Below are 15381 nucleotides of genomic sequence, written 5' to 3'. Positions count from 1 at the left end.
TTTCCGCAAGCTGTCCAGCTGGGGAAAATGTTTGCATTTGTGCTTTAATGCCAGCAAGCCGGCTGGAATATTATTAAATCAAGATTGCGTCGGTTTTACATTATTGAGGTTGCGCAATGTTTTTTTTTTCAAGGTCAATATCGATATGATTATTAGTCGTCAAGTAGGCTGATAGCCGATATTCATTTGCTGTGAAAAGGAAAATATTGGCGTTAATTATTATTATTTTTTTAAACTCTTAACTCTATTGACTTGCATTTAAGCATGTTTATTTAAAGGGGAAGTCAACCCCGAAAATATTTGACAAGAATATGTTCTAGGTGGTCCCACTAGTCGTAACATGGCATTCTGGTTAATATTGCGTTTGCGAAATTTGAGTTAAGCCGTAAAATCCCCCCGTTTTTGTACGTCTCAGAGAGCGGCCATTTTGCCACTTTCTGCTGACTGAAAATGACATCATAGTTGTTCATCTAATGACCAATGATTGCTCAGCTTCAGGAAACAGGTGAGCTGTGATTGTTTGTTTGTTCAACTGGGATAGCTCCAGTGTACCCCCTCGTCTGCCAGCAGGTGTGCAAAAACAAGCCAACTGTTGCACAGGAAATTCCGAAGACAAGAGCTCAGGTTTACAGCAACAAGAGAGGAGATGGATCGGCCTGGTGTCGGCTTGGCTCTTGTGTCGCGGCCGTCACGTCCTGCAGGGGCTTCTCAAATCCGTATGAATTAGTCAACAAGCCCCCCCGCTGAACGCCGGCTTGGGGCACGAGGATGACAAATAGCACGACAATGCCAACTGCCTTAGGCCATGCGGGAAATGCAAAACACAAACACTAACATTCTGTATACGAGGGGGAGTCGGGGGCATCATTCCGGTTTACCTCTCACGCAAAACTGAAACACTCTCATACTTGTTTTCCCCCCTCACAAACATTAGTGCAACACTTTCTCGGTCTTGCACACGCACACAAATTTTGATAGCTCTCCAACGCAATCTTCTTCAAACTTGGGACCAATCTTTTTTTAATCTCCTTCTCACTGTCCTTAAGTCGACATATCAATTTGCGCTATAGTTGTCAGCTGCAAAATGACGGAAATACAATACCATGAGCGGGATCATTTTCTCGTGCAATACGAGCAAAATGGATGGCCGGACGACGGCCGCCGCATTCCTGTGGCTTGCCAGTGCCGTTCATTCATCCGTCCCTCAGGCCTTGTTTGATTTGACTTCCCTTTTAGTGGCCATTTTCAAGACAGTCTGAGTTGATGTTTTTCACTAGTGAATATTGTTTGTGTAAGGTGAATTTGTGATTGTGTACATGTTAAATGCATGGTGTTGATGCTTTATGATCTTCTCCACTTTCAGCGTTTTGTGACCGTCTTGGGGCATCGATACAAAATTTCAAACTCATTTTGGGGGTTGTTGTCAATTATTTACAGATTTCCGCAGTTTGAAACTGAGCTAGGGCTGTCACAATTAATTTTATCCAACCAGCAAAGCCAATGGGATGGTAATTATAAGCTCACCTTTTCCTTTTCAAATTCCCTTCACGCTATAATCGATGTAGCTCCATTGGCAAGACGCTGAGTAGGTGTCAAGCTAATTTATGTAGTTACATTGTAGTTACAATCTCCCGTGGACTGCCATTATGAATGTGAAACTTTATAAATGTTGAATGACATCCTCATATTATTAGATGTATAGCACAGAGCAAATTCATGGATAACGATTTTTTTCCAATCACAAGTCAAGAATAATAGATTGTTCAGCTCACGAGAAATTGCTTGCAGTATTAATCTTACATATGACAATTTGAAATTTTGGTCCCGATTTTAGCAGGCATCGTGGACGTTGATTTGAGGTTGATGCGTGATTTGCTTTCGTGGGCCGTATAAAATGATGTGGCGGTCCAGATCTGGCCCCCGGGCCAAGAGTTTGACGCTTTTGCGCTGATTCCCAGCCACTTATTTTGCTTCTTGACAGTACTAACTTTCCCCCGATAAAGGTTGATAACTGATTCTGAAAGAGTCATGAGGAGTGTGAAGATATAAAATGACTTATGTGTTTTGCTTTGTTTTCGGAGCTCTTTTAGTTTTTTTTTTTTTCCGGTGGGGGTTAAGACAATGCCGCACTTTTCACACTCAGCCAGGCCAAGCCTCGGGGAGCTCCAGGTCACTCTCCCCGGCCAAGTTTTGCAAGCTGCCATGTTGTCTATTTTGCTCAGCTATTTAAAAAATGTTGAATATCAACAATGGACTTGACTGGTGCATTGTCAACTTTTGTATGAAGCAATCTTGACTGAATGAGATGGCTCCCAGAGCGCCGGCTACGGCTCAGCTGCACACCAGTGTGGGACCCGACGCCGCTTCTCTTCTTCTCCCTGCAGACCCGGAGGCTGCGGCGGCCGCTACGGCTGGCTGGTCGGGCCTGGCGCTGTGGATGTTGCCGCTTTTTCTCCCAGTCCTGGAAGGTGTGTCTTAACGGCAGGAAAGGCAGCCAACAGGCAACCAGTCGCTTGGTGAGTGGTCTCACTTTTCTTTCTAGAGGGGAGGAGAAGAAAAAAAAATGGAGGGGGTGTCAGGGGGGGGATGGCACATTTCAGGCTGGGGGAGCGTGGTCTTCTTTGCAATGCTGCTTTATAGGGGAGGAAACATTATGAGGATGCCTGTTAAGTTTGTGGGGCGGTAAATGATCAGAATTTATAGTGCCACACAAAATTGGTGTAATTTATATATGGCCTCAATACAGATGTGAATATGAAAGAGTTGAAATGATAAGATAAAGAAGACAATTTTAAACAATGGTTCAAGCATGTGGAACAAAAAAAAAATCGAAATATTTTTGCAAGAACACAAATGTGATTTTATGTTAAATTGACAATAATAATTGTATCAATAATTTTGATTCTTTCAAAAATTTAATTGATCAATCTATACAGTGCTCAAATCTGTTCATCATCTTACTGCCTTCGGTTAAGTTTCTACATTTTTTAACAATATTGCGATTGTGTTCATTCACACAAATATAGAGTAGATCACCAAATATTTTGGATGATTATTCATACTAAACCTTTTTTGCTGTGTGCCTCTATGATTGGATGTCGAATTTCTGTTTTCACAAATACAAGCAGCTTTTAGCTGTGTTTTAGCACATCCTGAATTTTCTTTTTTGATCTGCTTCATTTTATCTATGTTTTGTTTCCGGAGAGAGGAAATTAGCTCTACACCATTGCTGCTTTGTACCAGGATTTAATGTGACAATTTTTTATTTCCTTCGGGCTCGCATTGCAAAGGTCACAGCTCACTTGTTTGTGGGTTTGGTCACATGACACTCGCAATGTCTGCCCAAGGACACTTTGACGTCAATTTCAGTCAACAACAAACGACGGTGCTGCATAAAATGTCAACCTCCTTGGATGGCCGAAAATGGGTGGATTATTCTGCCTTTTTTATTCCACAAACGCAATATTAATCCGAATACTGAGTTTAGACACGTGAAAGCACAGAGAACAAATTTTTGCAAAGAACATTTTGGACTTGACTTCATCTTTATGTTCAAATCCAACATCGGGAACCTCCTCGGGCACCCGTGTCGTCCTCCAGCTCACCTCTCGTGGCTCAAGTGGGCGCAAGGTGACCAATTTCCTCCTGGGCCATCCATTATCTTGTCAACACGGCCCAACTCCCGCGAGCCGCTAAGCTCTAATGAAATCTACCATAATCGGTGCGCTCATCTCGCCACGCTCAAGGTAATTAATATATTTAGAGGGCGATGGCTAACTCTTAATTAAATTAGGCCTCCCTTTTAATGAGACCTTGACGGAGGCCCAAATGGATGAGCGCTATCGGCTTCATCGAGAGCCGAGCTGGCGTGCAACACACGTTTGTCATTTCGGCTCCATTACACATCACGGCACAAAGTGATTTATAAAGATTGTTTGTTTTTTTTATTTGGGGGGGGGGGGTTGTTAATAAATGAACCCACTAATTAACAAGCTAACTCAGTTTGGAGGTCCCCAAAAGGCCAACATTGTCCCGCAATCAGAATGGAAAACATCACATCATCATTTTAGAGGAGAGTGCAGATAACAACCTAGTGGCATTAATCATGCCCCTCCCTCCCAAAAAAAGCTGCGCGTAATTAATGAATTAAAGTTGCACTGCACATTAATTGTGCATTTTGACAATATTATCTTAAACTAATGAATTTGATAAAGCGTCTGTTTAATTTTTTTTTTTTTATAAACGAGGCGAGATTAGTGGGATCTCAATTATGGGCTAAAACAAAAGAAGGGCTGCTTTGCCTGAGGCCACAGCAGAACGTGCCGATTTGGCACTTTCTTCCAAACAAGAAGAGGGAAAAAAAAAAAAAAAACGCAAAAAGTTCCTTTTGTTTTTGGGAGAAAGTGAACATGGCAATGATTCAAAAGATACACAAGAAATAATGAGCGGCGTAATTAGCCCGTAATGGTTTGAAACTGATTGTCGTCGAGAGGTGCTTGATAGTGTCATTCACTGTCTGACGCTTGCTTGCTTTCACTTTTAATCCTGTGGCTGCTTGTCTTTTTTTTTTTTTTTAATCAGACAGCCTCTCGTGCTGGTTGTGATTGTAAAAAACAAATTCCACCTAACAAAATAGATGTGTCAAAAAGAAAATAAGCTCCGGAGTCCTGGTGGTGTAGCAAAAATATAGACAGACAATATAACTTTACTCACAGTCATATATTCTTTATCCTCCATAAACCTCAACCAATGTTAGTGCCGCACTGATGAGCTGGGAGGAGTTGACGAGTCTCAAGCAACACTGCCCCCAGGTGGCCAATGCGGGCACACCAGGATGAGCAGCGCAATAAGTCGTCAAGTGATGCAATTTGTCCAAAACAGTTTTAAGTTTCTCCAGGAACCTGTGGAAATGTGGTGGGAACACAAACAGTTCTCTGGACTGTTCCAAAATCCCCCATGACCACACAATGTTTTGAGATTCACTTCCAAGGCCCTTCTAAGACCCTCTTAACGCAAACCAATGAAGATACACATACTGGATGCATGAATTGGACTCTTAAGCTGTTTTGGGGTTCCCCATGATCCTTAAAGGGGAAGTCAACCCCCCAAAATGATTTGCAATAAAATGTTTTATGTGCCTTCACTCGTCTAAACATAGCATTCTGATTAATATTGTGTTTGTGTAATATGAGTTAAGCGGCTAAATCTACACATTTTTAGCCATTTCAGGGGGCGGCCATTTTTTCTGTTGAATGAAAATGACTAAAATCTCAAGGGTCAATTAATGACCAATCACGGCTCACGTTTTCTTAAGATGAGCCGTGATTGGTCATTAACTGTGATGTCATTTTCAATCGACAGAAGCGACAACATGGCGGGTGGATTTTACTGCCTAACTCATATTCCACAAAAATTAGATTCATCAGAATGCCATGTTTTGACTAGTAAGTAGGCCTACATATTCTTGTAAAGAAAATTTTGGGGTTGACTTCCCCTTTAAAGACCGACAGATCCACGTTTCTGCAGGAAACTATTGTACGCGAACACAGTTCTCTGGACTGTCTCAAATTGAAACGCAACATTTCAATACCCCCCCCCCCTATAATCACATGTGGTTTAAATTCTTCTCATGACATGTTATTTATCTTATATGTTGGCTCCACTGCTTATTTTTGTGTAAAAAGCAAAAGAAAAACCACACCATGCGTTTAAATCCTTGACCCGAATTCCAGTGAAACATTTCGGGGAAGTCTTGACTTTGGAAACGCCCGTAAAGTGGAATTATGAATTGTCCCGCACCTCCTCGCACAAACACAAAAAGGTGCCACATTGTGCGCTAAACAGGAGTGCAACTCAGGGGCTCGGAAGCACAAGCACATCGAGCCTCAATTTCTGCCTCATCGCCAGCCAATCCACTTGCGGCCATGCTGTTTCAACGGTTTTATTTTTTTCATTTAACGCGCCATCTAGCAAATGTTTGAATGCGAGCCTTTCTCCTAATCTGGCCACAGCCAATTGTCTCGCAAAAGACCTTGAAGAGCAAAAATAATCATGAAGGAATGCCTGCGCTGATGTCCTGTCGTCTGCTTTTTTAGCCTCATTACACAATCAGCACCTTTATGAGCGTAAACGTCTTACTACTTATGCACCTTAGGTATTTATATTCGTTATATTTATTTTGGGATATCCATCTTAAAGTTCGTGGAGTTGTACTAGTGTGCAGCGTACAAGTAGAAGGACTGTCGGTTGAAGTGAGTTTTTTTTCCCCGTCTGCTCGATTAAAATGTGGTTTTTAGGACAAAATTGAATTTTATTTGTAAACTCTAAAAACCAGTTTACTCCATGCAGTAGTCCATTATTTTTTACTAGCAAGCAGTACTCGGCTAGAATGAAACAGATGCACTAGTAAAACGACTGTCTTAACAAGTAAGATTAGTTCACAACTAGTGCCACTTTTTTGTGTGTGATATATATATATATATATATATATATATTAAATGTTAAAAAGTGTAAAAATGTTAAATGTATTTACTTCCTGTGGAAGCTGACCTGTATTCACTTTGGAGCCACACTTAGATAGTCATACTTAAAAAAAAATTCTTGAAGACTCATTGGAGAAATTCAAAATGATTTTTGTATTCAACAGGAAAACAATCAAATTCAAGGAGAAATCTTAAAACATTCTAAAATCCTTCGAGACATGCGCAAACATGAATTTAGATTTTCATGTTGTGGGTGCAAACACGTCTTTATTTGTGCATGCATGGGTTATGTCCTCTAATAAAATTCATTATGTGTGTGCACATTATTATTATTATTATTATTATTATTATTATTGCAAAATAAGTCATGTTACTGACGAAATTAGATTTTCAATAATTTAAAGGGTACACTGTATGCTTTTTGAATGATCTAAAATAAAATTGATATTTTCCTTATACAATTCAAATATGTTTCATGTTACCTACATGTAATTCTTCAGAAATAGCCCTGATTATGTGATTAATAAAGCGTAATGGTGACGTGGGTGCATGACACACACGTTATTAACCAATTTTCCTGATGTGTTTTTTTGTGTGTGCGCTCTGTATCGCAACGTTTGTGGCTGTAATAAGTGAATAAATCAAATTAACACGAGCAACACGCTTAGTGAACTAAAGAGGTGATGATGACGTGCTGGCTTTTCATGCACCAAATGAGCCGTGAAAATATATACATTTTTTTCTTTTTTTTTTTAACCTGCTGCCTTCAACTGCAGCGAGCACTTTTCTGCGTGCGCACAAAGGGAACAGCAGAGCGTGCGTAAACTGCAACTTCATTTGCATCCTTGCTGCGCCTTCTTCCCTCCCGAAGATGGAAAAAAAATCATGCAAATCTTAATGAGACAAAATCCATTGTTGGCCCACTGTTCCGCTGTCATTGAAATGTCATTATTGCTTAATTACTTTTTCTTGCGAAAAGGTCCACATGCAGTCGCTGACCTCCAACAAACAACAAAAACTTCCCGGGTGGTGCTGGTGATGGGGGCGTGTTCAATTCATGCTGTTTATTGTGCAGTGGCGAGTTTTGATAATACCGTTATTATTTGTATTATTATGCATGTTATCAGTGGGTGTTGAACAATAAATAGTTCGCAATAAAAAAAGATAAACGTAATTATTAGGATTAGTTCATTGTTTGCTTTATTAAACCAAGTGTAACTGAGAATTTAGTATGATCATGACTAATTACGACAAAGAAAATCGATGGCGTTTAAAACAGATGACACTCAAAACGGCAAAATGTAAGATTTCACCCTAATTAAAATATAATATTATAATATAATATTAGGAATAACCAATTGGTCTTAATTAAAATGATTGTCATATGCAAACATAATTGAGATGAAAACTACGCCCCCAAAATGAAACCTCGAGGTGTTTTTCAATTAGGATTTTTCTAAAATGTTGTCTAAAATGAAATCAGGGCACACTCATCAATCTAACATCTCAATGGTGCTCTCAAATGTATTACAAATATTTTATTTTCATTTATTTTTCTGAAAGGGAAATTGAGATCGAACACTGACCAGAGTGACTGAATAAATACATAAATAAATTAATAAATAAATGGACCTAAAAAAAAATATAAAATATACAAGGAAGCCTGTGAGTGTAATTTAATGCAATTGTTTTTTAAATTTAAAAAAATATCCCAAACTGTTGAATCAAATGAACGCATTGGATGAACATCTTACCACACTTAAGGTATCAATATGGTGATTTTTCTTCCTTCATGGACGCAGGCGATCTGAGATGAGCAAAACGGGATGGAGTCAATCTATTCCAAACATGGGCCGTGACGTGCTGTGCTGTGTGAGATGAAATGCACGCGTTCACTTTGTTGCATTGACGCCATTCAAGATTTCTTTCGAGGAGCCTGAAAAGTGAATGCGGGATTACTGCCCCCGTTTTCGTCCTCTTCAACGGCGTTTATATGCCAATTCAAGCAACAACCTCCTTCAACAATGACATGCATGCCTGCCCTCTTGTCACAAATGAAATGGAGCATTTACTTGAATGTGCGCGATATTTGCGATATTAGTGTCGCTGCCATTTTTATTTGGGCCACTGCGAACGCGCCCCCGTCCGATTGTGACGTCATCCCGGCTGTGCTGGTGGTCCTGCATCGCTTAATGAGCAAATTAGCCACACGGAGGCCCCTCATTAGGCAAAGGCCGGCTTACGAGTCCTGCCTGCTTTTCTCTGTCTGTCTATCTTGCGTTTTTGATGACATTTCCATAAGAAGATTACAAGCGGATCAGGCAGCGAGATGTGCGCGCAGTAACAAAAACGTGCACGCTAATTGCTGCTTACTTTTATTGGCCAAGTCTGATTTGTCAGGCGCCATTGAACATGGAAATTAAACTCTTGAGTTACCCCCATCGAGGGGTCATTTTCTTTCTATTACAAGCCATAAGTATGATTTCTGTCTTTAAAAGGCCAAGGTGAAAGCCATGTTTCGTCTACAAGCACCTGAGCTTTGCTTTTAAACACCCGGAGTCGCTCAACGCGATTGCTGGTGATTCATCAGGTCTTAAATCAGCCATTCTGTCACAAACTTTAAACAAAAAAATAAATAAATAAAAGTATCTTTCCAAGTAGCACGATGAGGAACAAAAAAATAACAGTAGGTACTAGAATAGAAATAGAATAGAAATCCCTTTATTGTCATTGTACTCAAGTGTGCAACGAGAGGCCTGGTAGTTTCAACATTCACACTGGGAGAAAAAAAACCCGACCAAAATAATTATTTTATTTAAATGCACTGCATGCACTTACATAAGGGTTTAGATAATTGTCTACAACAAGCAAATATTTAAATGTGACTTTATTGTGCTTGGAAGTTAAATACAACTGAACTGTACTGTTTTTTTCTCCACCTACCACTAGAGGGAGCCCACGTGCCACTAATGGGAAAACACTGAACAGGATGAGAAGGTAACTTGCTCTTGCTTTATTATATTATGTTAATATTTTTGGTTGCAAACACAACCTTTTTGTGCTTCTCGGGGTGTGCGTTTTGTAATTTCCAATGAAAAGATGTGTTTGATGTTAATAATGATTATATTTTGGTTGGTTTTATTTGCATATTAAGCATCAAATCAACTCATTTCTATTGATAGAGCACTGTAAAAAAAACAAAAAACAACCACAGCTGAAACCTATCGACAAATTTAATCTAAAACTAAATAATAAAGACAAATTATAACAATAACAGAAATAATAGATTAAGAATAAAATATATTTTTTTTATTATTATAAAAATGCAATCTTTGCCGTCATAAAACCAGCTGGGCATCCAAACACTGATCCACTACATCATAAAGAACTTTAATTTGTAATTCCATCAGTGGCCTGTTGGTGGTGTCAACGTGCATCAAGTTGTGGTTAGGGAGAGAAGAAGCAGTGCTCTCTTCAACAAACATAATTTAGCAATTGCAACAAATATTGAAAGTTGACTGTTCAAACGAAAATATTTTGTCTAAATATCATTTATTTATATGTTTTAGTGTTTTTTTTCATAGCCCAATTCCACTTTTTTAATGAGCAAATTTAGTGTGAATTGAAGAAAAACTAATTTACATTTTTGCGGCAAACTACCAGTTCCCTGACCAACTACACAACTTGTGTCACATTAAGATGTCATATTAAGTGCTAAAACGTAAACCTTTTTTCCTCCACCAACACATTTGCTTGCCCAAGTATTGCACAACTTGTCCAAAATACCCTTTTTATGACAAATTAACATTTCACAGTCACATATTATATTTTTACATTTCATTGGCTTCTTAACAAATATTGTTTGAAATGAAACAATGCCACTGTCCCACAGCCCAATTTTTTACAGTGTTTACACCCTTAAAAATAACCCAAAATGGGTTGAAAATGGTTACTTTTAAACCAACCGTTTTGAGGGTGTATCATTTTTGTGGCCAAATAAAAGTTTTGTCATCAACCCATGTTCCTTTTTTTGTGACCAAAATGCCATTTCAACGCAAACTCACGTTTTAAAAGTTTGCAAAAAAATACTGTTTCAAAGAGAAAATAATGTGTTTCCATGGGAACACCTCAAATCTCACATTTGTGCCCAATTTATTTTGCTTTTGGGAAAAAATGCATTTTTTGTTATCAACTCATCCAATTTCCGTGCAAAAATAATGCACATTTGCGTCTAACATTTCTTTTTAAGGCCAAACTCGTCATGATTTTACTTTTGTGTTGATTTATTTTTGTCGAGACAAACGCGTTTGTCAACATTTGTGAATAAAAAAACAACAAGCATGTGTTTTTATTGAGAAAATACAACTTTCGACCGTTTCAACTTAAATAATGTGATACTCGCGTGAGAAAATGACGTCATTGACGTCTAAATTCAGTATTTACAAGTTTAAGAGTGAATTTAGAATCCAGACGATCCGCCCTTTTTTAGGCAATACGAACCAGGATCACAATCGTTGCGTGACGCCGAAGGTGATAATGGCTTTTTTTTTTTTTTTTTCGTTCTCCTCTCGATGGTGGATCCCAAGCGTTCATTAGCAGGTGTGAATGTTTTGGGGTTTCAACTCGTTTTGGGGCTGGCACATGGTAATGTCGCCCCCGTCATTTTCATAACCATTAACACACGCCTTCATACTCGCACACTCACGCGCATACACGCGCGCGCAGAGTGGAGTTCTTTTTTTTTAGGGGTTGGGGGGGTGGTTGAGGTTAGCAAGCGTCCTTCATGGCTGGGGGACGAGAGAGATGGCCGCTCCCCTCCACAAGAGGTCGTTGATGTATTACAAGTTGTCGCCTTAACAAGAAGCACAGGAGTTTGTTTGAAACCGAATTTTGATCCGATTTAACACCAGGCAGCCATTGACCGGATTGTTTTCGCTCGGTTGTGTACAGCGAAGCTGTCATTTCAGACGCTTCCTGAAGGCAACAATGAGACACAAAGTTTTGTGTTTGTGATTGCAGCTCGTGAGGGCAACCCCGGCGTGTATTTTATTGCAGAAAGATACCGCACTGATTCTTCAACACTTTAATTGTGTAATATAAAATCAAAATGTGATGGTCGCTCCATCTGCAGTGTCGTGTGATTGAAGCCTATATTTTGTTGACAAGGTGGAATTGTGATTTGTTTGAAGCGATTATTTCCTGCACTTTTAGTACATTTTTTTGCTTTTAATTGCATTATAGTTTTCGTCCACCTTTTTCATTTTTCCTTGTGTTTACAACTAAATGTTTCAAGTATCATGCCATGAAATTTGCATCATATTTGGCATTGATTCAACTGTAAACTAAACTTTTTAGTGTATGTACAGTTCTGGACATATTAAGAGACAAAAAAAAACCCACATATTTTTCGTTTCCTGTAAATAAATGCTCTAAATGTCAATATATATATCTTAATTTGTTTTAATTCTAACATTGTAATCTAGTAGTTTTTCCCAAGCCGTGTTTGCAAAATGTTAAAAACTAGCATAGTTGCCAACTTTTTTTTTTTTTTACCTTTTTGCGAGAAGCCCGGCGGGCTTTCTGATTGGCTGGCGGGCGGTTGTGTGAGGCTCGCTGTGATTGGCCGGCCTTGGTTCCATCACATGGTTGCTGGTCCCGGCCAAATAACACGCGGGGCTTGGCCAACAAGTTTGCACACTTGTGTTGCGAGTCGAGGAGCACCTGCACGCCGACTTTTTTTCCCTCCCCTTCCCGGAGACTAAAACTTCTCTTTGACTTTGGGCGCTCTTTGCCCAACTTTTGTTGTTGTTGTTCTTGTTGTTGTCGTTTTGCCGCGAGAGCGCGCAGCCGTCCCGGGTCAGCCATGTACAACATGATGGAGACGGAGATCAAGTCCCCGCTGCCCCTTCCGCCCAACTCTGGCTCGGCTCCGGGCTCCAAGGGCGGCGGCGGCGGAGTGAGCGACCAGGAGCGCGTCAAACGCCCCATGAACGCCTTCATGGTGTGGTCCCGGGGCCAGCGGCGCAAGATGGCCCAGGAGAACCCCAAGATGCACAATTCCGAGATCAGCAAGCGCCTGGGCGCCGACTGGAAGCTGCTGACGGACGCCGAGAAGCGGCCGTTCATCGACGAGGCCAAGCGGCTGCGCGCCATGCACATGAAGGAGCACCCGGACTACAAGTATCGACCGCGCCGGAAGACCAAGACCCTGTTGAAGAAAGACAAGTACTCGCTGTCCGGCGGGCTCCTGGCGCCGGGAGGCGGGTCGGTGGCCAACCAGGTGCAGGTGGGCCAGCGGATGGACGGCTACGCGCACATGAACGGCTGGAGCAACGGCGCCTACTCGCTGATGCAGGAGCAGCTGGCCTACCCGCAGCACCACGGCATGAGCGGCCCGCAGATCCAGCAGATGCACCGCTACGACATGGCCTCGCTGCAGTACCCAATGATGAGCACGGCACAGAGCTACATGAGCGCGGCCTCCACGTACAGCATGTCCCCGGCGGCGTACGGCACGCCGCAGGCCGCCGTGGTCAGCGCCGCCGCCGCCGCCGCTGCCGCCGCCGGCGGGGCCGCGGGGAACCCCAACCCGCCCATGGTGGGCCTGGGCTCCATGTGCAAGAGCGAGCCCAGCTCGCCGCCGCCCGCCATCACGTCGCACTCCCAGCGGGCCTGCTTGGGGGACCTGAGGGACATGATCAGCATGTACCTGCCGCCCGGCGGGGACAGCGCGGAGCACTCGGCCCTGCAGGGCAGCCGGTTACACAGCGTGCACCCCCACTACCAGAGCGCCGGGACGGGCGTCAATGGGACTCTTCCGCTCACGCACATCTGAGTGAGAGCCGCGCGCACTCACGAGAAAATTCAGACTTTTCCCAATTCAAAAACAACAAAATAAAAAAAAAAAAGTACTTGGATACTTGAACTTTGGTTGCTGTAAAGCGAGGGTGTCAAACTCGAGGCCTGGGGGCCACGGCAGGCCTGTAAAGCAAATAAAACGTCGACTTGGATGCGTTTCATCTGCACTGAAATGGCATTTTTCTTCACTTGAACTGGTGTCACAGTCGTCAATTTCAACCAAATTTCTTCTTAACACGAAGCAAATAATACACTCCTTAAGCTGCTTTGTTCAAATATAGAGCAGTATTAAGAGTGTGTTTAAGAAAATGCTATTTTCAAAATTGATTTGTTTAAAAAAAGGAGCGATTGAGTACTCATATAATGAAGTGATGATGCATTTAAGTGGCCTGCAACAAAAGTGAGTATGACACCCCTGCGGGGAAAAAGAAAATAAATTTTCACACACGTAATCTTTTTTTTTTGTTCTTGTTGTGCCGATTTGAACTGAGATTGACTCCGCCAGAGTAAATTGCATTGCAGAAAAAAAGAGAAGAAAGGAAGTTTTTATGATCACGACGAGTATAAGCAATCAAAGTGATGTAGAAGAATTGGACTTCTATATATTAAATAATGCCACATTTTCATCTGTGTGTGAAAAGGCAAGTGGCCTCATGAAGAGGCTGGTTTATTTCAGACAAAAAATGTTTACACTTCATTTGTAGAATGTCAGCTGTCCAAACTTTTAGACCTTTTCCTTTTCTGTCCTCTCACCACCCCTCTTCTTTTTTTTTTTTTTAGTTTGAAATGAAATATTAAGACTGTGCTGGTCGCAAGCGCAAGTTTTATTTATAGTTCCCCCCTCCTCTTTTCTTAGCTTTTGAGCCCAATGTTTTGTCAAGTGGAAAATACGTTCACATTTGTTTTGTACATTTCTGTGATGGTTTGTATTTTGTGTTTTTTTTTTTTGTTTGTTTTTTTTGGCAGTGTCAAGTTCACTCGTTCTCCGGAGTGAAAACGATTGTTTTTTAATTTAAACTGACGTTTCTACATATTTTAAGACCATCCTCTATTCTCAAATGCCGAATAAATTTGTATGAAACACAATTTTGAGACCCTTGCTTTTTACGTTGAATGTGAAAAGTAGACTACGGATGAGTTTTTGTGTCTTGTCACTCATATATTTAATCTTTACATCATTCATTCCTCTAATGCTTGGCCATTTGAACTCCTTAAGAACAATATTGACACTCATTGATAACGACATTTTAATATGACATTGTCAACACTGGCCCTGTGAGATTTAAATGACATTAAGTCGTAGTCCACAATATGTCATATATTGCACATCATCAGCCCAATAGAATAATTGTGTTTGTCAATTTTTAACTTACTGTCACAAAATCATTAAAAAAATAGCAATGTGCTTGGTAAAAAACAAACAAAAAAAATTAGTCGTCCAGGTCATAACACGCAATTGTTGAATCAAGGCACCTGGACTCCTGTTTATTGAATTTGTCCCGTTCGTTCAAAAATGACTTTGGCGATCATGATCGTATTGACTATTTAAACTTCAAATGTAACAGACAGGTGCCTCTTAAAAAATGAAACGTGCTAATTGACACAAACATAATGTCACTTCTTGTGTAATCTTGATTTGCATATGTGCACTTTTCAAGTCAATCAATAGAAATGTGTGGCCTCTCCAGCTCCAAACATAACTTAAGTGTAGCTCTCAGGGCGGTGAGGCGGCCTGCTGTTGTCGTGTATTTTGGCATCAATGAGCGGCGGCCACCAAAGAGGTTTGTGGGCGCATGCGGTGGCGTTCCCGCTGGCCTTCCCACACTCTCCTTTATGGGACGACTTGATCCACAAGCTGAGCACAGCAGCCGGGATTAGCCCCCGCGCACCGTTGTGGAGCGCAAGATTATCTGGACCTCCCTGCATTCGCTGGCCCGAGTTGCTCTTAAGGCAACCAATGTGCCAGCAGCCGCTCGTCACGGAACAAGTGTTTGGTTATAAGAGTTGTGGTTTAATATGTGTGTGTCGCGTAATCATGATA

General features: G+C 41.2%; 1 protein-coding gene and 1 long non-coding RNA gene across 2 annotated transcripts in view; both read left to right on the top strand.

The window, feature by feature from the left end:
• Positions 1–2332: 2332 nt before the first annotated feature.
• The window catches only part of LOC148338602 (uncharacterized), a 47622-nt gene continuing 34573 nt past the window's right edge, over positions 2333–15381 (top strand). The window contains exons 1-2 of the long non-coding RNA XR_015842769.1: positions 2333–2516; positions 9432–9479. This is a non-coding gene — a long non-coding RNA (uncharacterized LOC148338602). The remainder of the gene's footprint in view (positions 2517–9431; positions 9480–15381) is intronic.
• sox3 (SRY-box transcription factor 3) lies at positions 11800–14426 on the top strand. Its single transcript, XM_088293678.1, has one exon. The coding sequence runs from the start codon at positions 12346–12348 to the stop codon at positions 13315–13317; it is 972 nt and encodes a 323-aa protein (XP_088149804.1). The 5' UTR covers positions 11800–12345; the 3' UTR covers positions 13318–14426.

This window comes from Idiotropiscis lumnitzeri, chromosome 4 (assembly GCF_059441095.1).
Source record: "Idiotropiscis lumnitzeri isolate Australia: NSW breed Sydney's pygmy pipehorse chromosome 4, RoL_Ilum_1.0, whole genome shotgun sequence".
NCBI lineage: Eukaryota > Metazoa > Chordata > Actinopteri > Syngnathiformes > Syngnathidae > Idiotropiscis > Idiotropiscis lumnitzeri.
The sequence above is the reverse complement of the archived record's forward strand: the minus strand, read 5'-3'. Positions and strand labels throughout refer to the sequence as shown.